Below are 19,136 nucleotides of genomic sequence, written 5' to 3'. Positions count from 1 at the left end.
CAGACTGTATTCTTATTTAAAATAAAGTTTCCACAAGTTAACTATTTTCTAAATCTCTAGAAAATAACTACCCAAAGCATACAACAGGAATTTTTTCTAGAATGACGATGCTCTTTACATACGTTAATATCTGCTCCTTTCAGCAGCAGAAACTCCAGGATTTCCAGCTGCCCGCAATCTGCTGCGTAATGAAGAGGTTTTCTGCCACCTTCTAGTGTCCGGTTGACATCTTCTCCCTTCAAAGAGAAATCAAATGAAAATGTTTATGTGGATAGTAGTTTGAAGATGGGAAGGTACCTGATATTTTTACTTTCTTAAAGCTGTAAGAGTTTCATGAAACAACCGTATTTCTTGCAAAGTGATGTAAGTAACCAAAAACTGAAAATGAACTCTGCATAATACAGCAGTTAGGACGCAGTATGAGTAATTCAAATCATGAGTAGTCAAGCTGAAACCAATACATAATAATGCTAAATGTAATGAAATATATTACTGTGCTCTATTTCTAAGAAGTTCAATCAGCATGATACCAAGGTGTGGCCACATGAGACTGATGGGTTAAAATACTGATATTTTACACAGACCATAGGACATGTTATTGTAATTCTTCAAAGAAAGCATCACTACTTTGATGCAGTCACACATCATTATCACAAAGTCACCGGTATCAGCTATTAAGAATTCATTCATTCAACATTTACTAAAGCTCTATTGTATGGCAGGCACTGTACAGAGAGGGGACAATGGGGAGAAAAGTCAGACCTGATTCTTCTGATTGCAGGGAACTTAGCATCTAGTGTAATCACATGATTAAACGTGATTTCAAAATATAACTGCCTTTACTGAAAGGAACTCAGCGCTATATACTTAGCAGAAGAACTTAATCTTGGTGATGGATGGGGGTGGGTGGTATCCAAAAACGAACTTAATGCCTCGAAAAGTAGTTTTTATTAAGGATTCCAACAAATACAGGCTACTGACCAGCCACGACAAGTTTGGCACTGTGCTGAACGCATTATCTTTAATCCTAACAGGAGAAAAATCTCCATTTAACATGAGAAGTCTAAAGCTGAAAGAGGTTAAATAACTTTTTTAAGTGGCTTAGTAACAGAGATCTAAACCCATTCTCTTTCTATACTACCATGGTTGCCTCCAATTCAGTATTTGCCCCTTCCCTCTTAAGTAACGTTCAGATTTTACACCGTAGCAAAGTGTTTAATTTTTTTTTTTTTAAGGTAAGATTTATTGAAAGTACATTTTAGAAGGAGACAGGCCACGCTGGGGAAGGCTGCAGCCCCATGGAATTTGGGAGAAGAGAGAAGACTGAGGAGCAGGTTTTTAGCAAGGAGAGCTGTAACCAAGAATTTATTTTCTTAACTACTATATTATTCACCTAGCTTGGTTTGGTGAACTCATCCAGTCATATCCTGAATCGAGATGTTCAGAGCCCTACCGTTTAATAACCATTACAAGGTGTTCTTTCAAACATACTCGAAATAATATAGAAGGAGGGTGTGTAATGTGCTTCTGATCACTGGAGACTGAGTCAGAGCTCCAACCCTACCACTTAGTGTGGGACCTTAGACCATTTTCTAAATCTTAGTTTTCTTACCTGTAAAATGGGAATTAAAAGACATATTGCACAGGGTTTTAGTGTATCAGTAGCTAACAGTGCTTAATAGGGCAAAATGTTAAAGGTTAACTATTTCTGTGGATCCCTGATGTTGGTTTATACTGGTTCTAAAAGACTAAAAGACCATGCAAACTTGAGTGAAGGCAGGTTTCTGCATAATTGAAATATAAACAAAGATGTGATTTAATGCCATATACTTTTTTAGAAAAAAAACCTAAATCATAAGAGCAATTGGGTGTATCATCTTAGCCTTTACGCAGAACTGCGGAAATGTGGCAAGGATAAGATATTGTTTAATGATTCACAGATAAAAGTAGTTTTCCTTTCATTAAGACTTCCCTTCCATTATTAATATTGACTGGATAGATCTTGTCAGTGAAACAAAGCAAAGAAATAACCTGTCGTGTGTAATCGACAAGATGGCTTTGTCAAAAAGATATTTTCCTGAATCAAAACATCTGACAGCTTCCTTCCCTACTTAGTACAAGCATGCAAATGAAACGGAGCTGTTGTGTTTAAACCTTCTCCTTTGTCCCTGCAGACATCGACTTTATGATTCTTATTTTAGCAGACAAAAAATTACAACACTGGAAAGCTCTGTGTTATTGACAGGAAGGAGGGGGTCCTCTCCTGCGGAGCCTCAGCGAAAGCAGTACTTATGGAGAAATCAATCTACAGCACTAACTGCCCTTATCGCAAAAGTAGAAAGATCTCCAAGTAATGATCTTTGTACTTTTACTTTCAATATTGCTGTGAACCTAAATATGTTCTAAAAAATAAAGTATTTAAAATAAATATCAGAGTAGGAACCATGAAATGGGAAACAGAAAACACAGAAATCAAAAGCTAATTCTTTGAGATCAATACAATTGATACATCTCTAGCCAGAGTGACTAGAAAAAAAAATGGGCAAAGACACACAGAAACTCCGAAGCCCCAGGTGGCTACAGTGGTAAATTATAGCAAACATTTAAGAATAAAAAGAATAATTCCAATTCTTCACATTCTTCCAGAAAATGGGAAGCACCCCAACTCATTCTGTGAGGTCAGCATTTCTGATTCTAAAACAGGATGAAGGCATTACAAGAAAAGACCACCACAAGCCAATATCCCTCATGAACACATTCTAAATAAAACTTCAGCAAACTGAATCTAATAATGTATAAAAAGGATAATACACTATGACCAAGTTGGGATTACCCAAGGCATATAAGGTTGGTTAAATATTTGAAGTCAGTCAATACAATCCACCACTTTAACAAACTGAAAGAAAAACTGTATGATTATCTCAGTAGATGAAAAAGCATCTGACAAAATCCAACGTCTATTCCTGATAGAAACTCAGCAAAGAAAACTTCCGTGGCCTAATAAGGGGTTTCTACAAAAAAAAAAAAAAATTACAACTAACACCATACTTAATTGGTGACAGAATGAGGACTTTCTGTTCTTACCATTTCTATTCAACGTTGTACTGGAGCCAGCGTAATTAGGCAAGAAAAAATGTGGCATCCATTTTGAAAAAAAAAGAATTAAAACTCTTATTTGCAGATGACATGATTTTCTATGTAGAAATTCCAAAGGAATCTACCAAAAAGCTACCAAAACTAATAAATAATTTTAGCAATGTTGCAGGACAAAAGATCTCTGCATTTTTATATACTAGCAATAAACAACTGCAAATCAAAACTAAATATTTACTATGGTATCCAAATATATAAAATATTTAGTGATAAATCTAACAAAAACGTGAAATATCAGTACGTTGTAAACTACTAAACGTTGTTGAGAGACATTAGAGAGGACCTAAACAGAGAAATATAACAAGTTCATGGGCTGGAAGACTCAACACTGTAAAGATGTCAGTTCTCTCCATATTGATGTATAGATTCAATGCAGTATTGGTTAAAACACTAGCAGGTATTTTTTTATTTTATTTTTTTTTTAGAAATCGACAAAGCGACTCCAAATTTCACATGGAAACAAAAACAATCTAGAATAGCCAAAACAACCGTGAAAAAGAACAAGCTGGAGGGCTAACACTACCTGACTTCAAGATTAAAAAGTTCAGTAATCAATAAAGTGTGGTACTGGCATAAAATTATAAACTATTCAAACAAATGTGTTGTGACAGAACGAACGCATCAGTGGTTGCCTGGGGGAAGGGAGTAGGAAGGGCAAGAGGAGGAAGACTAGGAAGGGCACTCAAGACTAATGGATATGACCATTGTCTTGCTATTGGTGATAGTTTCATGGGTGTATACGTGTCAAAATTTATCAAATTGTATACTTTACCTCTAATTTGTTGTATTTCAATTAAATCTCAATAACATCAATTTTTCTAAAATCAAATCTCTGTGGCTCTATTCTTATAAAATGAGGTGCTAACAAATCAAGATTTCAGGTAGGACGGAGCCAGGGATGACCAACAGTATCTTCGTGGGAGACTCAAAGAGCTCTTGACTTCTATATACTGTAACTCAACTAACAACGTGAAACAAGAAGTTTTAAAATGGGCTAAGAGGGAATCAATGTGAATCCTACAAGCTGGGTGGTGGGCTTCAAAGATCAAAACAATGGTCTGGATTGCTAAAAAAAAAAAAAAAAAAAACAACTGGTATCCCAACTTCCAGCCCCATTTTGCCTACTCCATTCTTTATGGCTATACAGATCTTTCTAAACACAAAACAGGATTGCATCATTCCCTTCAAAAAAGGGAATATGACTACTATCCACTGCTCCTAGCCCATGAGGACCTTTCCAACTTCAATTCTCACAGCATTCCGCCCTGCTTGCCTGCTGTTTATCTAACTCCTACTCATCCTTCACAATCAAGTTTTACTAACATTTCTCCTGGAAATTTCTCTAACCACCTCAACTTTGAGCAACGTGACCCTTGCAGGTGTGCCTTAAGTATCTCGTCATAACATACCACACTCTATGCAAACTGCCTGTATCTGTGTCCTCTATGAACACGGGTCAGGTACCAAGTCTCCATTATTGACTTTTGCATCTCCAATGCCTAGCATCGCTTCTGACACAGAGTAAACATTTACATAATAGAAGCTTTTTGACTGCGCAAACGGTAAAGTTGCTCAAGCAACTGACTTGGAAGTCATACATGACATCTTCCATTTCAAGCAAACACTGATAATGCATTAGTTATCTAGTAACAGCAGCAGTAACTTGAGATCAATGATACGTTTACCAGTGTAGGGGGTTTGAATGACAATTTCACCCAGTTTTCAGCAGTCTGGAGAGCCGGTAACTTCAGCAGTGGTGGTAAAATAGGAAAGGGAGATAATGACCTATCCAGTTCCTTTCTCCCTACCCTCCACCCATATTCCAGGCCTTAGGGACATCTAATGGAGAAGTTAGATATCTCTTCTGTAATCTAGAGTCTAACTTCATGAAACATCACCAATTAAAGAGAAGAATCTAATCCTAATTTTCTCTCCCGGATTCTAGGGATAGAGGAGAAAAATTTTCTGCACAATTCCAAATCTCTCAGCATTACAGGACAATCTTACCATGTGTTCTTTTTTATCTTACTCTGCCACTTTCCATGAGACTACTGTACATCTCTTCTACTTTTCATAAACCTTGAACTTCTCTATCTCCTCCTACCCCTTCATTCTCAGCAGATAACCTCATACCCTTCTTTACACAGAAGACTCCCTTCAGACATTACCTCCTGCAGGAACTTCTACCTCATCTTCCTACAACTGATAAATCCTCTCCTATCTAAAGCCCATCCCTCACCTATATGTTTTGAATATTATCCTTGCTTGTTTTCTTAGAAAGCTTACACCTTTCTTTATCTCTTCTTGCCAGTGTTTTCAACCTTTCCTGCTCTACTGCCTCTTCATCAGCATATGCCATTCACAATTCTTCCACTAAAAAAGCAAACAGCGACAGGAAAACACCTCTCCTTGGACCTGACACCTACCTTTGAGTTACTGTTCTCTCTCCTCTCCTTTCATGGCTAAACTTTCCAAAAAACACTGTCTATATTTGCTATCTCCAATTTCTCACCTTCCATTCTAATCTGACTTCAATCCCTAACACCATGCCAGAATCATTTTTGCTGAGATCAATGACCTCCATGTTACGAAATGCAAAAGGTCGTAGACCTCCTGACTGTGACAAAGTTGATCGCTCCTTCCTTTTTTAAACACTCTCCTGGCTTCAGTGATACATTACTGTAGTTTTCCTCTTCCTCTCTGCCTGCTGCTTCCCTGTTTCCTCTCTTGATTTATCGACTTCTACGAGATGTTTAAAACAAATTTTTGGAGGTTATGATTTCAGATTGTCGTCATATATAATTCAAATAGTTGATAAATTTGGTTATCCTTATACACTCTTACAATAATATCTACATAGAAATACCCTGATTACAGAATTTGGAGGGAATACTACTTCCTTAGGGACAAAGGTTATATATGTTTTTAAAGACTTCACCATGTAGTAGTATGTCTCACAGAGTTTGTCAGCAATAACATTCTTACCATGGAATGTGTGTAAATAACCAGGCAGGTCACGAATAACTCGGCACATGGTTTTTTTCTATCTGCCATATTCAGCTGAGGTAAAGCAGGCTGACAAATTTAATTTGTCATCACATCCAGGCCCATCTAGTTTCACCTTTCCCTTTTAGCAAGAATAATTTATCCAGTTTCATTTTACTCTCCTTCCTTTCATTGCAACATGAAGCGTATTTGTTGTTAAATACACAACATAGATTTTTATATTAAAATTGTATTTTTACCGTATTTTTCTTCTAAGTTTTGAAGCTATTCTTATTTTTTCTAAATATGGTATATTCCAGATATGTAATATATAACACATATATGTAATATTGCAGGTATGAAATAATATTACTTCATTTTCTGGTGGCCAGTTTAAATACACGCCATCCAAAACCACCGTGGTCAACCTAGCTCCTGGTGCCTCTCAAATAAGAAAGGGGTTTAGATTACGGTGGGGAGGAGAAAGGCTTATGTGAAATTCTAAAGCAAATGCAACCCAAGAAGAGTCATACGATTACTCTATATTCTAACAACTCAAGATTAGCTTCTCTGTGTCTTCCCTGGTCCTAACTGGAATTAGTCTTAGCATTAGAAAAACAAAGACAAAAACGAAACCCAGTGATAATGCATGACTAGTTTACATGATTTTGCCGGTGAGTTCTAAGTTGGGAGAAGAACCTAATTATACAATCATTTATTGCAATGTCAAAGAGTGACATCTTAGGGCTGGACACTGGACAGGTTTTTCAACTTTTTGAAAATTAAATGACATTACCAGCATTTGGGAAAGTCATGTTTTCATTTCTCAAGTATCGCTGTTCTAAATAACCAAAAGCCTCAGCTACAGTGATAAATTTTCTTATTTGACTAAAAACTTACCAATGTAATGGTTTAGTTCTATCTTTCATATCAATAAATCAACTAGTATATACTGAGAAACCATGATTCGAGCCTTGTGCTAGGCATGTTAACAGTACAAAAAAGTGGAATTGAGGGTTTCTGCTCATAAAAACGTTATTCACTGATTACCTTGACAAAGTAAATATTAAGTGCTATATACCTCATCCACTCAAAAAAATATAAAATATCCTACCCCACTAACTCTTCACCCAGTACTTCTCAAACTTTTTCATTGCAGCATTCCAAGGAGCAAAGGAGAGAGAGATGCTTCTGAATCTGAAAGCAGAACCTTAAACAGGCAAACTAAAAATTCATACAAATACATCTGCATGAATATGCATGTGCCGTATGCATATATGTGTCGTTTGTTTTAATATAAAACCCACAACCCAAAATCCATAGCTATTATTCTCCCTCTTCCTGCCCACGGATACTTCAGGAACTCTGGCCATGTCTACTCTGTGGCTTAGAGTAACTCCTTGGAAGACAGCTGGCTATAAAGAGCACAGTGCCCTAAAATCTGACTCAGTCTCACCTACTTCTGCTGGATGGATATGGTATGATAATTACTGATTCTGTACCTTTTTTCAAGATCTACAGACCACCAGACAATCTACAAAGACTTTCAAAGAGTCCACAAATTCTTTTGTATGTGTATACAATCTTCTAGGTAGAGTCTGCGTCACTTTTCATTAGATTCTCAAAGGGAGCCGTGACCCCTGAGATGTCAGGAACACCTTTCCCTGTTAGAATGCATTTTCCTAGCTACGTCTTACCTATCCTTCACTGCCGCTTTAAGTTCTACTTCTATGAAGAGAAGCATTAAATTGTGGAAGAGCACCAGACGGAAGCCCCAGCTCTAGGTACCTCTGTTACGGCTCATACTGGAGAAGTAACAAGCCTGGCAGACATTATTTTCCTCACTGAAAAATCAGTGGCTGGAGTAGATAACCCCTAAAATCTTTTACAGTTAGTTCTCATGCGTTTGACTTTTATGGGTTAAAGCGGCGGTACCCAACCTTTTTGGCACTAGGGACTGTTGCTCCTATAAGATCTAATGCCTGATGATCTGAGGTAGAGCTGAGGCTCCTGCTCATCTCCTGCTGTGCAGCCTGTCACTTCCTAACAGGCTGAGGACAGGTTCTGGTCCACAGCGCAGGGGCTGGGCACCGCTGGGTTAAAGGTATGTGGTTGATCATGTTGATCTGCAATTGTTCTCCCCTCCCCCTCTTACATTCTAGTCCAAAAAAGAGGTTTTTCTGCACTTCTGACTATGAAAACAAAGTAGTTCAAGAGACTAGATGCTGAAAATGGCCAGCGCAGTACACTTAACTTTCCACACGAGCTGGATTAAGAGGAAGATTAATGCAATGATGTGAAAATGTAAAAAGGTTGTATATGTACATTTCAATGTTAAAATGTTTTTCCTTTTAAATCTATTATTACTTTGAGTTGGTTTATAACAAAAGTAGTCTGAATTTTAAAAGATGAAGAAACATCAGAGAAAGACACTGTTTATGATTAAATTTATTCAACAAATATTTACTGAAACTACCATAAGTTATATACTGTGCTACTTGCTTGGGATAAAACAGGGAGGCCTGGCTCTGACTCAATGAATTTGCTGCTTCAATAACTTAATTAACTGCCAATTTATCTTTTATGGCAATTTAACTTTTCATGTACTTATACTTTGTGTTGTTAACCAAATTTTAAAGGCCATTAAGGGTCAGAGACTACATCTTATACTTTTTAAATTTCTAAATGAAAACCACATTTCACAGTGCCAAATCTAGTACTTCGTGATTGCTAAGTGATTACGGTAGCATATTATAAAATGCTAAATTAAGAAATAACAGTATTTGCTACTGTGTCTATTGATTTGGAGAGTGTGGGTGTACGCGCATGTGTATGCGTGAGAACATGCCTGAAGGAATTAATATATTATAGTGTATGAAATTCCCGTAAGATAATTTGAAATTCAGGAGTTGCTAATTTGTAAAGTATCACACAGCAATGTTGTGAAGCTTTATTAAAATAACATTAAGGTGCCTGGCATACAGTAAGCACTCAATAAATGTCAATCGCTATTCTTATCAGAGGCCTCAGCAGCTCTCATTCGATTAGCTTTCTATCCAATTTTCCATCTTCAACATTTCAACAAATTTAAATCAAGTAAACCAATGTTCATAAAGAGTTAATACCGATCACCCTACTTTCTCACAAAAAATTTCAACTGGTCCCTTTTGCTGAATAGAATATCCTCGTGGTGACACTCAAGTCATCTTTAATACGACATAGATTTACCATCCTGGCCTTTTTACTCACATACACTGTTCTCAACACACGAGTGCTTTCTCACTTCTGGCAGAATTTCTGTTGTTGCCTTTCTTTGGCATGGTTACCCCAACTTCTACTCAGGTCTTGATCTACTGACCCTTCGAGATCTATTTTCTCTATAAAACTTTTACTCAATACCCTTTTTTACTGATACTCTTGATATATAATTCCCTCCTTTCAATCCTCATAGTTCTTGTTTATATCTCTTACTACATATCTCTTTATTCAATTAGGTATTTGTTATTTATGAAGCTTAATGAAAACTCCATTAAAGGATGGAAAATGCCTTACTTATTAAATATATCACCTATAACATCCATGGGTGACTTGTACACAACAGCCCAATTTAATGAATTAGTGCAGTCATTTATACCATCTTTGTCAGAGTATGTAACCTGTTGCTTACCAAAACAAATACCACTTCACAAAGAGGTATTTTAAAAACAATACTAGAATGTCTGAAAAGCCACAGAATCTCAATGTTGGAAAGGCCTCTGAATGCCATCTAATTCAACCACCCATCTGTGTTTGAATCCTTGCTTGTGTATGCCCAACCTACAACTGAACCTCTCTAATGAAAGGCAACTCAAAACCTTACTGATCAGTCTATTCCTGCTTTAAATGCTGGGAAACCACTGTTTACTGGTTCTGGTTCTATCCCTTGGAGACACATGAAACGAGCAATTCCTAATGTGTCAATGACATTAGATTATTAATTGTGTTTAGCAACCACATCACATTGTAACTAAAATGAATTTTTTTTCTATATGATTTGCTATTATCCAATCTTCAGTTACTGATTTTCTGAGCATACATGTAGGGCCATTAATTGCCATTCAATCTTATGACGTTCATCTTATTTTTCCACATTGCCAAATTCTTTCTAGATTCTTACTAAAAGGAATTCATTAGTCTTCATTCCCCTCACCCCAGCTCCAGCTGCACCTCACCACTAAGATATTTATAAAATAATTAAATAAGAAAATACTGAAGGATAATCCCCATCAAGGTTCAGGAAACTTCCTTCAGTTTGCTATATAAAGAGAGGGGAAGTGTATTTGGGCACTACCATTCAAATAAATAATCCTGAATCTAGTTCTTTACACTCTCACCCAAACATCCTTTGCCATCATTCCCCCACGCATATCACTGAAACATCCAAATTTCAATGAAATGTTTGAGATCTCCTTTAACGTTCTAGGAATTGCAAAAAAAAAGAAAATTGGTATAGCAGGACTTATTTCTAAGTAATCCCTTCATAAGTGTTACAAACAACATCACTGCCACCAAATACACATTTAAAAAATAACAAGTTCATTACATAAAATTTAGAAAATAAGAGATGTTTCTTCTAGTGAGTCCTGCTATCCAAAATATAACCATTTTTACTACCTTTCTGTACTTGTTTTTTTTTCTATGAAAATGTTTAAAAATTTCTTAAATTTATAATCATACTATTATTTAACACATGAGATAGCTTGTTATAACTCTTGAAAGCTACATAATATTCTGTCAAGTAGTTGTGCCATACTTTACTTAAATTTTCTAATTCTGGGTATGCACTTGAACACTAAATACCCTGTAACATTAAAGTTCTTATTTTTATAGAACAGAACAACATCACATTTTACTGATTCTGAAGCACACATTTCCTGTAGTTTAACATTTCTAAAATCGGTCACAAAATAGAAAAAATAATCTTAACACTTTGCCTTGGTGAGTACGGAAGTGTACTTATAAGTTATGTGGTTTATAAAAATATTAATAGTCGCTGCCTATGCCTGCCTTCAATACAGAAACTAATACATGACTGGGTCAAGGTGCTGCAATGTGAAGTACAGAATTAGATCACGCTCAGTTCAGAGACCATAAAATGGTGAAATTCACTAAAAGTAAGACCTGGCAATATTATTCTCAAGAAAATTAGGTGAGTGTGCCACTAATTTTGTTTGGAAATTATTAAATAGAATATTCCATATTTTTAACTATGCAATGAAAATATTAAATAAGTTAAAACCGAGAGAGATACATTAAACCCTAATGCTAATACTGTTTGGAAGTTCTGACTTTACCTAAATTGTGACCACGGACTGAAAAGGAAAGCAAACTGACCTCCGGTGTAAATAATATGTTCTCAGGGAAATGTACCCTGATATGCTTGTCCAAACGTCTGAGGAGACAAACAGAAAAAGACAACCCGAAAAAGCTGAAGGAAAACAATATGGGGGTGTAAAAGACTAATCACATAGCAAAATAAAAAGAATGTTCAATTGAAAACTCAAGAAACTTAACTTTAGAAAGCGTTTACAGCACAATGAAAATGCAATCCAAAAGACATGGTTTCTATAAGGAAGTTATGTTAAGAAGAGACAGGCAAATAAGTACACAGAGTGAACAAACGGAGATGCAGGCTGATTGCAGAAGGGAGGTGGCTGGGAAAGTGAAATATATGGAGGAAGCTAAAACTGCGGCTGGAAAATTAAAATGTGCACCAAAGTCAGTAGAGTTGGTACCACCACCGAAATGAAGAAAACTCAAAGAACTGAGAACTTAAGAAATTCTCACAGAATACTGAGGTAACAAGAAATAAAAATAACTTTATAAAAGATGATCATTACAAGTGTGATGTTCAAACCTATAAATAAGACATCACAAGAAAAAGGGAACAGAAATAGTTATAAAAGTAAACTTTTTGAGCTCAACGAAGACCTGACGGTGCATATCATAAAAGCTCACTGTATTGTAGCTGAAATTCAGTGCTCCACCCCTCCCCCTCATTAATACAGCTTTGTAATTTCTGTTTTACATGAAAGGGAGTGGGGGGGGTGGCGGGAGGAAGGAAGGGTAAAAAACACTTTAACGCTAATATAAAATTAAATTGGCCTGGTTCTCTTATTTTTGACTGCTCTACAACACTGAATTCCAGAGGACGATTGAGAAACTAACTACCTATAGTAACGATATCGGAGAGGGCTTGGGGATCAGGTATAATCCTCTGAGCAGAGTTACTAACACTGACTGGAGAACCTGGGAGACGTCTCTTAAATATGTTGGAGGCAAGCAGAATGTGGAGATTCTGGTTTATAATTTGGAGAGAATCAATTCTGACTCCTTCATTCCACAACAAGCGAATCAATATTCCTGTGTAAAGTCAGTCTTGGGTATTAGCAAATTAGAAAATACACCAGCCACACTACTCTGAGTGTTTATATGGGTTTATCTATGGGTAGTTATCAAATTAGGAATTAAAGTAGAAAACCTTTATATATTAATTCATTTAGAAAGAACAAAAAGAAATGTTATATGTTACCAGAGATTTTTAAAAATAAAAAATAAGCATATTCCCTCCCAAAATGTTAGAAAGGTAGTATTCATTACATTTTTTTGCAAATCTTTTTAATGTTCTATAAAAGACAGCTAGATTCTCATATCTGCTTCCACATTCAACTTGTTCTGATATATTGTTTTGGCTGAACTATAGGAAGAAAATTTGGCCTCCTACAGATGTGTAGCTGAACAAATAAAACATTTTAACAGCCTTTTCAGTTCATTATGGATATTCCTCTTTGACACTACCCCAAAATTTAATAAGCAATAGTCTGTTAAAGGTATTTACAGTGTGGAATCTGAAACTACTGATGAACTTTATACTCTGTTACATTAAAATCTATCAGTCTATTTGCACTTTGAATGGATCTTTTATCCATGCTTGATTTTATAATGTCATGCATCAGTCACTTAGAAAATATTGGTTTATGCAGCTCTTCCAAATGTTGATATTGTATAAGGAATTATACAATATCAGAACAATCACATTCACTGATATCACTTCCAATCTCACCACAAAAGCTTTTTAAGTACTAGGATGCTGTCAGGCCCAAAATGGCAGATATAAACGTCCCAAAATTTGTATTTTTTTTTTTGAAAGCTCCGATTTCACTAAAAAGTATTAGTTGTTTTCCATGAACTGACAGCTCACTAAATTCATTTTTAAGAAAATGTCAGTCAAATAGCCAAGTCTGACTAACTAAATTTATAGCTGATCATTTTTCCCCCCGAAAAGTTTCACTAAAAAAAAAAAAAAGTGCAGCCATTTCAGGTTGCGACTCTAAGAACTGTACTATGTAATCAGAATTTATTAAAAGTGAACTTTTAGTGCTGCATCAAGGGCATTCTGAAGTGAATCTGGCATATTTTTAACTGCGTACAAGTGGGGGTTAAGTTCACGATCACTAGCAGTGACCTGGTGCAAATGCTTTGATTCGCACAATAGTTTTACTCACTTTTGCACCATCAGTAAAAGTATCATCACAGTGAAAAGAGCCAATAAAGTTGTAATATATTATGAACATAGTCTGGAAAGCATACATGGGTAAAAGATTCATTCAAAGTATAAAGTATCTGATATCACAGATTTTGATGTCGCAGAGCATGAAGTTCGTTGACCTTGTGAAGAGGTCTCAGGGCCCTCAGAGATCTTACAGTACTTTGAGAACTTTTACTCTAGTGAAACAAAAGAGATGAATTCAAATTTAGGACATAAGAAGGAGGAGTTTGGGCAAAAAAGAATTAATGATGAAAGAAAAGCAAGCCTTTACTTAAGCAAATATGGTTAAAAATTAGATGTAGATGTCGAAAATGAGTCTTGAGAGAAAAAATACACAATTTAACAAGCCATATACAATTACACATTTATACAAAACAGAAAGTAGATGAGGACATAAAAATCCCTTCTAGATTCTGTCAGACAGGGTCTTATTCAGTGACATGTTCACAACTAAACGTTGTATGTTGGAGGCTTTTAAATAAATGATGGCATATCCTCTGGAAATATTAAGCAGAATTATTTAAAATCAAAATGAAAATAACTTATACTCTTTGAATGCTTACCATGTGCCAGGCACCGTTACAAGTTTTCCAGACACTAATTCACTTAATTATCACAAAAGCTATTATTATTACCATTCCTGCACACGGAGACCAAAGCACAGAGACGGTAACTCATTCAAGTACTGTACTGTTGACATGGGGAGGTGATCATATTATTGAGTGAATAAAGCAGGTGTGATTTACTTCAAAATTTAGAATCAGCATATGCTTACACATTATCATAAAATTTCAGAGACTACAGAGTATATGTTATATACAAATTTATTAAGTCATCTTTAGAGAACAGGATATTGAGGATACTCTCACTTTCTGAATTTCGATATTATATTTTTAAAATGAGCGTGCATCATTTTATGAGCAATTAAAGCCACACAGATAATTTTGTTTTGAAAAACCAAAACCAAAGGCAACTGCTTATTTGTTAACTTAGCAAATTTTAAACTCAAACTTTTTTTTTCCTAATGAAATTTAAGTTCTTGTAGGCCTAAAAAAGATGAATACTTCTTAAGTTGTGGGGGGAAAAAAAAGAAGCCAAGAAAATAAATTCCTACAGTTAAAAAAAGGGCAAAATGTAAGTTTAAACAAAGTAAATTCAAAGTCTAAAAGGCAGAAAATTTAAACTGACCAGTTTTGACAATAAACACAGATTTAACTATCAAATTTAAAAGAGAATCAATCTCGGATTTTGTATACAACAAGAAAAAGCAACAGAAGTCTAACTAGAAGCTGCTATTCAGAGACACACCTAAAAACAAAGTGCTAAAAAATGTGAAAAAGATAAAAAAAATGGGCAAAAATATATAGGGCACATATATCTAAAAACAAATACAATATTAATATATGACAGTAGAAAATGGTAAAAAGACATTCATTTTACATTTTACAAATATTTAAGTCATGAATTTTTATGTGAAAATAGCAAAAAATCCTGACAAAAATAGCACTGTAGTGAGACTCTGCCATAATTATCTGTCTTTGGCAGGTGAGGACATAGCAGATATAATGATTAATTAAAGAAATTACATTAATATAGATCAAACTTTGGCCTTTATCTAAACTACCTTCTACTTCCACTGAATATTAACACAACTTGATTATGACAGACCAAAGAAAACGTCAACACATTCCAAAGTTTAAAACCTTATAGAATCCATTCTCTAATCCCAATGCAATAAAACTAAAAATTAATACTAAAAACTTTAGCACAAGCACAACACAAGAAAACCAAAGGAATAAACAACAAAAATAACAATACAAACACAGAATAAACACACACACAACCAAACCAATACTAAATGTCCTGAATTACCGATGGAACATATAGGTACTCAATACTAGAATTACAGACTATTTTGAAAATAAAGGTCAAAATATTATTATATTAAAGGTAAGACTATTACTTACAGATAGAACCATGACTGACGAAAAAACAAGCGAGCTTCTGTGAGACAGTTAAATTAATATGAAACTATAGGCTTTTAAAAGTCTGCCACAGTTCTTTTACTTCACATTAGACTCTGAAAACATTTATAATTTTGCCTAGGTCTTGCGACAACAATAAAACAATTTAAGAATACTAATTCTGATAACTTTTCATATTAGCTGAAAGGTAATACAGTTTTTACAAATCTAAAAATCCATTAAAAAATCTATCTAGAAACATCATCTTATCCATCTTGTTTCCTAAGAAAATTAACCTCGTAATGTCTGAATTCAAATTCAAAGATCAAGTTTTCTAGTTTTGTAAAAATCAGCATTAAGAGTTCATTTAAGAGTTCTCAATGTGTGAGGGAAAAAAATCCAGTATTTATAATGTAGTGTATGTACACATACACACATACATATATACTCCATTACTAATTCCTTTAGGATAATTATTTCCAAACCTGACACTGTTCAAAGTACATCCCTATAAAAATGAACACTCAGAACAGAAACAAAAGAATTAACAACAGAGAGTACTTTCAAGACTAAGTGCTGAAAATCTCCAAGTTTACTTTAAAAAATCAGTCTTACTAAATATCTTATGTCAAAAGTAGTTGCTGATTCATCTTTCATTTTAAACGAAACCAGCAAACTAAAACCTGGCTTTACTGCTATTGTGTAATAATTTGTTTCCTCTTGAAGAATAAATTATGAAAAAAAATAATGAGCAATGTTCTGTGTCAAAGGTAAAGCCCTCTTATAATGATTTAAGTTAAATTGTTAATAGCATCTAGGAACACAGAGCACCCCCAACGCACTGAGTGACAAGAGTTAAAGCCTGTGGTGATGTTACCTTTTTTCTCCTCCAGATTAGGATCCCTTCTCTGCCAGTTTGCTAATGCCAAGATGGAGGTGAACTGGTTCACCCGCATTCTGCCTCTGCTAGCACCCTTTTTCCTGTTTAAACTTTGGACAATCTTCTTTTCCTGCCATTTAGACTCCAAATTTTGCCCATGACTTTCACATGGAACTGATACTGCTTCGTCTGATCTTGATTTTGCTTTCTGGATAGAGAAGAACTGTAAGCCCCTTCTATATAAACTCCTCTTACCCTAGTATACACAACCATAGATCTTTTGTAAGACCTTGAGCTTTAAAGAGTTTTTAAATCACTAGTCATTTATTTGGTCATTCACGTAACAAACACGAGCTCCCTCTACGAGCTAGGCATCATTCTAAGTGGTAAAAATACAGATGTGAACAAAAAAGACAAAGGTCATCATGTCAAGTAAGTAATGGCTGTAAACCTGATCAGCATTAGCTGGACTATGGTCACTATGGTTCTGAAAATTTCTCTTTTGACAACAGGCTTGTGCTGAATCACACAAACAAAAATGGAAACTTCATCCCTCCTCTACCTTCTCAATCTTTTAAAAAGTACTCATGTTCGTATAATGGAATGAGTGGCTTCTGGACTCTAACAAATCTAGAGATAAATCCTGGCCCTGCCACTTACGAGCTCATTACCCTGAACGAGTTATTTGAATTTCTTCAAGTCTAATTTAATCTGCAAAAACAATCTTTCATGAAGCCTTTTTTTAAATCAAATTTTTTATGGCAATGAAATGAGAAAATGGAGACAAAGCACTGGGCAATCACCTCGCACTAAACGGTGGCCATTAGAATATCATTATTATTGTATATTTATTGCATAAAACAGTGCAAGTATAAGGTCTCTGGTTTGCTTTATCAGTATTCTAGAGATATCATTATTCTAATCATGTATATGGTCCAGAGAGTAAATTTTCTTCTTGTGGGCTACTATTCTGCTTCATTGCAAATATACAGCTTCTGGAAGTTTAAGGCGAACAAGGGGAAACAGGTTAGGTACAGGCCCGGCGATACGAAGTGTGACATCTCTAATAACTGTAATCCAAATACAGAGTAGGTCAGGAAGAGTCTGGTTTACTTATTATTTCTATTTTTTAGATGTCTCATTCTTCCTTTTATCAGATTTTTTCTCAGCTTTTTTCAATCTCCAGTTTTTTTTCAAAATTATTCTCCTAAATAGTTTTAATATGGAATAAAAACATAGTTACGAATATGAGGTCTAATTTTAATAGTTTCAGATTTCCTGCCTTTAATGGCAAAATCTTTTATATGCATCTCAAAAGTGTGATTTGGTGGGGATATTTACCAGATATCATAGTACTTCTTACACGACTATTACACAGTATTGGTTCATCTGAATAATAAACATTCAGATGGGACAGCATTCTTTATACTGTTTCTAAATGAAATGGTCACCTGATTCCTGTAGGGAACTTTCTGAGGCTTTCTCCATTTAGGCAAAACGAAACATAATTCTCTTCCTTTGATCTCGAAGACATGTACACTTTGCTGCAACTGAGTTCTAAGGCATAAGTACATACTGTACTGTCACAAGAAACCAGTGTCCTCAAAAGCTACTTAACAAATAGTAGACTAAATTAGCATATGTGTGACTATTTTGTAGCACAGCATGTAAATTAATACTGGACACCTGACTGATAAAATGCAGCCAAACTATTAAATTTAACAAATTCTATAGAATTGAGTCAATGTCCCCAATATTTCAGTTACAGCTAAGTATTACCTTTCCCCAGTTAGGATTCAGAATTCCTTAAGACTGCAGTGTTGAATATTTTTTAAATGACAGATCATTTTGAGAATCAGATGAATGCTACGGTCCCTCCTTTCCTGCGATCCTCTCTCTGTCCTGCTTTCTACCCTGGCCCTCAAGGTTAAAGCCCTTACTTTAGGATATAACTTTGCCCAAAGAATCATATATTTGCATTCTTTATATTGCACTGGTGACATGAGTGGGTAAACAGTACCAGAATTCTAAATTACAACAAAGCAATGGATTCTAACGTGTAACCTACCACCGAGGGGCAAAGCAAACAGGAAGGTGACAATGCTTTAATACTTTATCTGGAACTTTACAATACAGAAAAAAACAAAAAAACAAAAAAACAAAACGAAAGCACAACCGAAAGGCAGCAGATCTGAGATGCTCTTACTCTACACATTTTCTGCAAAGTTAACACGAAAAGTTTGTCTCCCCAAATGCATCGAACTTTCAATATTACAAATATGAATTTATTTCAAAGTAATGTACAATAATATCCATAACAAATAACCACTTATTTAATGAGCACATATTTAATAAATATAATGCCTGCTCATAAAATACTTTAAATGTGTTTTGAAGAACAATTTCCTATAACTAGTTAAAATCCATACTAGGTTGGTCCTGACCAAAGTGATCACCTTCTAAAATCTAACAGATTGATCATGCAGACATGTTCCCAATTGATTATTTTCACTGACAAAATTACAAGACACACTTGAACGGCAGTGATCACAGGCTCCAGCAAAAA

At 35.1% G+C, this 19,136-nt stretch overlaps 1 protein-coding gene across 1 annotated transcript in view; it reads right to left on the bottom strand.

The window, feature by feature from the left end:
* The window catches only part of MTPN (myotrophin), a 51,885-nt gene that overhangs the window by 19,198 nt on the left and 13,551 nt on the right, over positions 1-19,136 (bottom strand). Inside the window, exon 2 of the mRNA XM_039861039.1 lies at positions 123-236. Within this exon, the coding sequence (XP_039716973.1) occupies positions 123-236 (114 nt within the window). The remainder of the gene's footprint in view (positions 1-122; positions 237-19,136) is intronic.

The sequence above is a fragment of the Pteropus medius genome, unplaced genomic scaffold (assembly GCF_902729225.1).
Source record: "Pteropus medius unplaced genomic scaffold, Ma_sr-lr_union100, whole genome shotgun sequence".
NCBI lineage: Eukaryota > Metazoa > Chordata > Mammalia > Chiroptera > Pteropodidae > Pteropus > Pteropus medius.
Note: the sequence above shows the minus strand (reverse complement) of the source record. Positions and strands in the feature narration are given on the sequence as shown.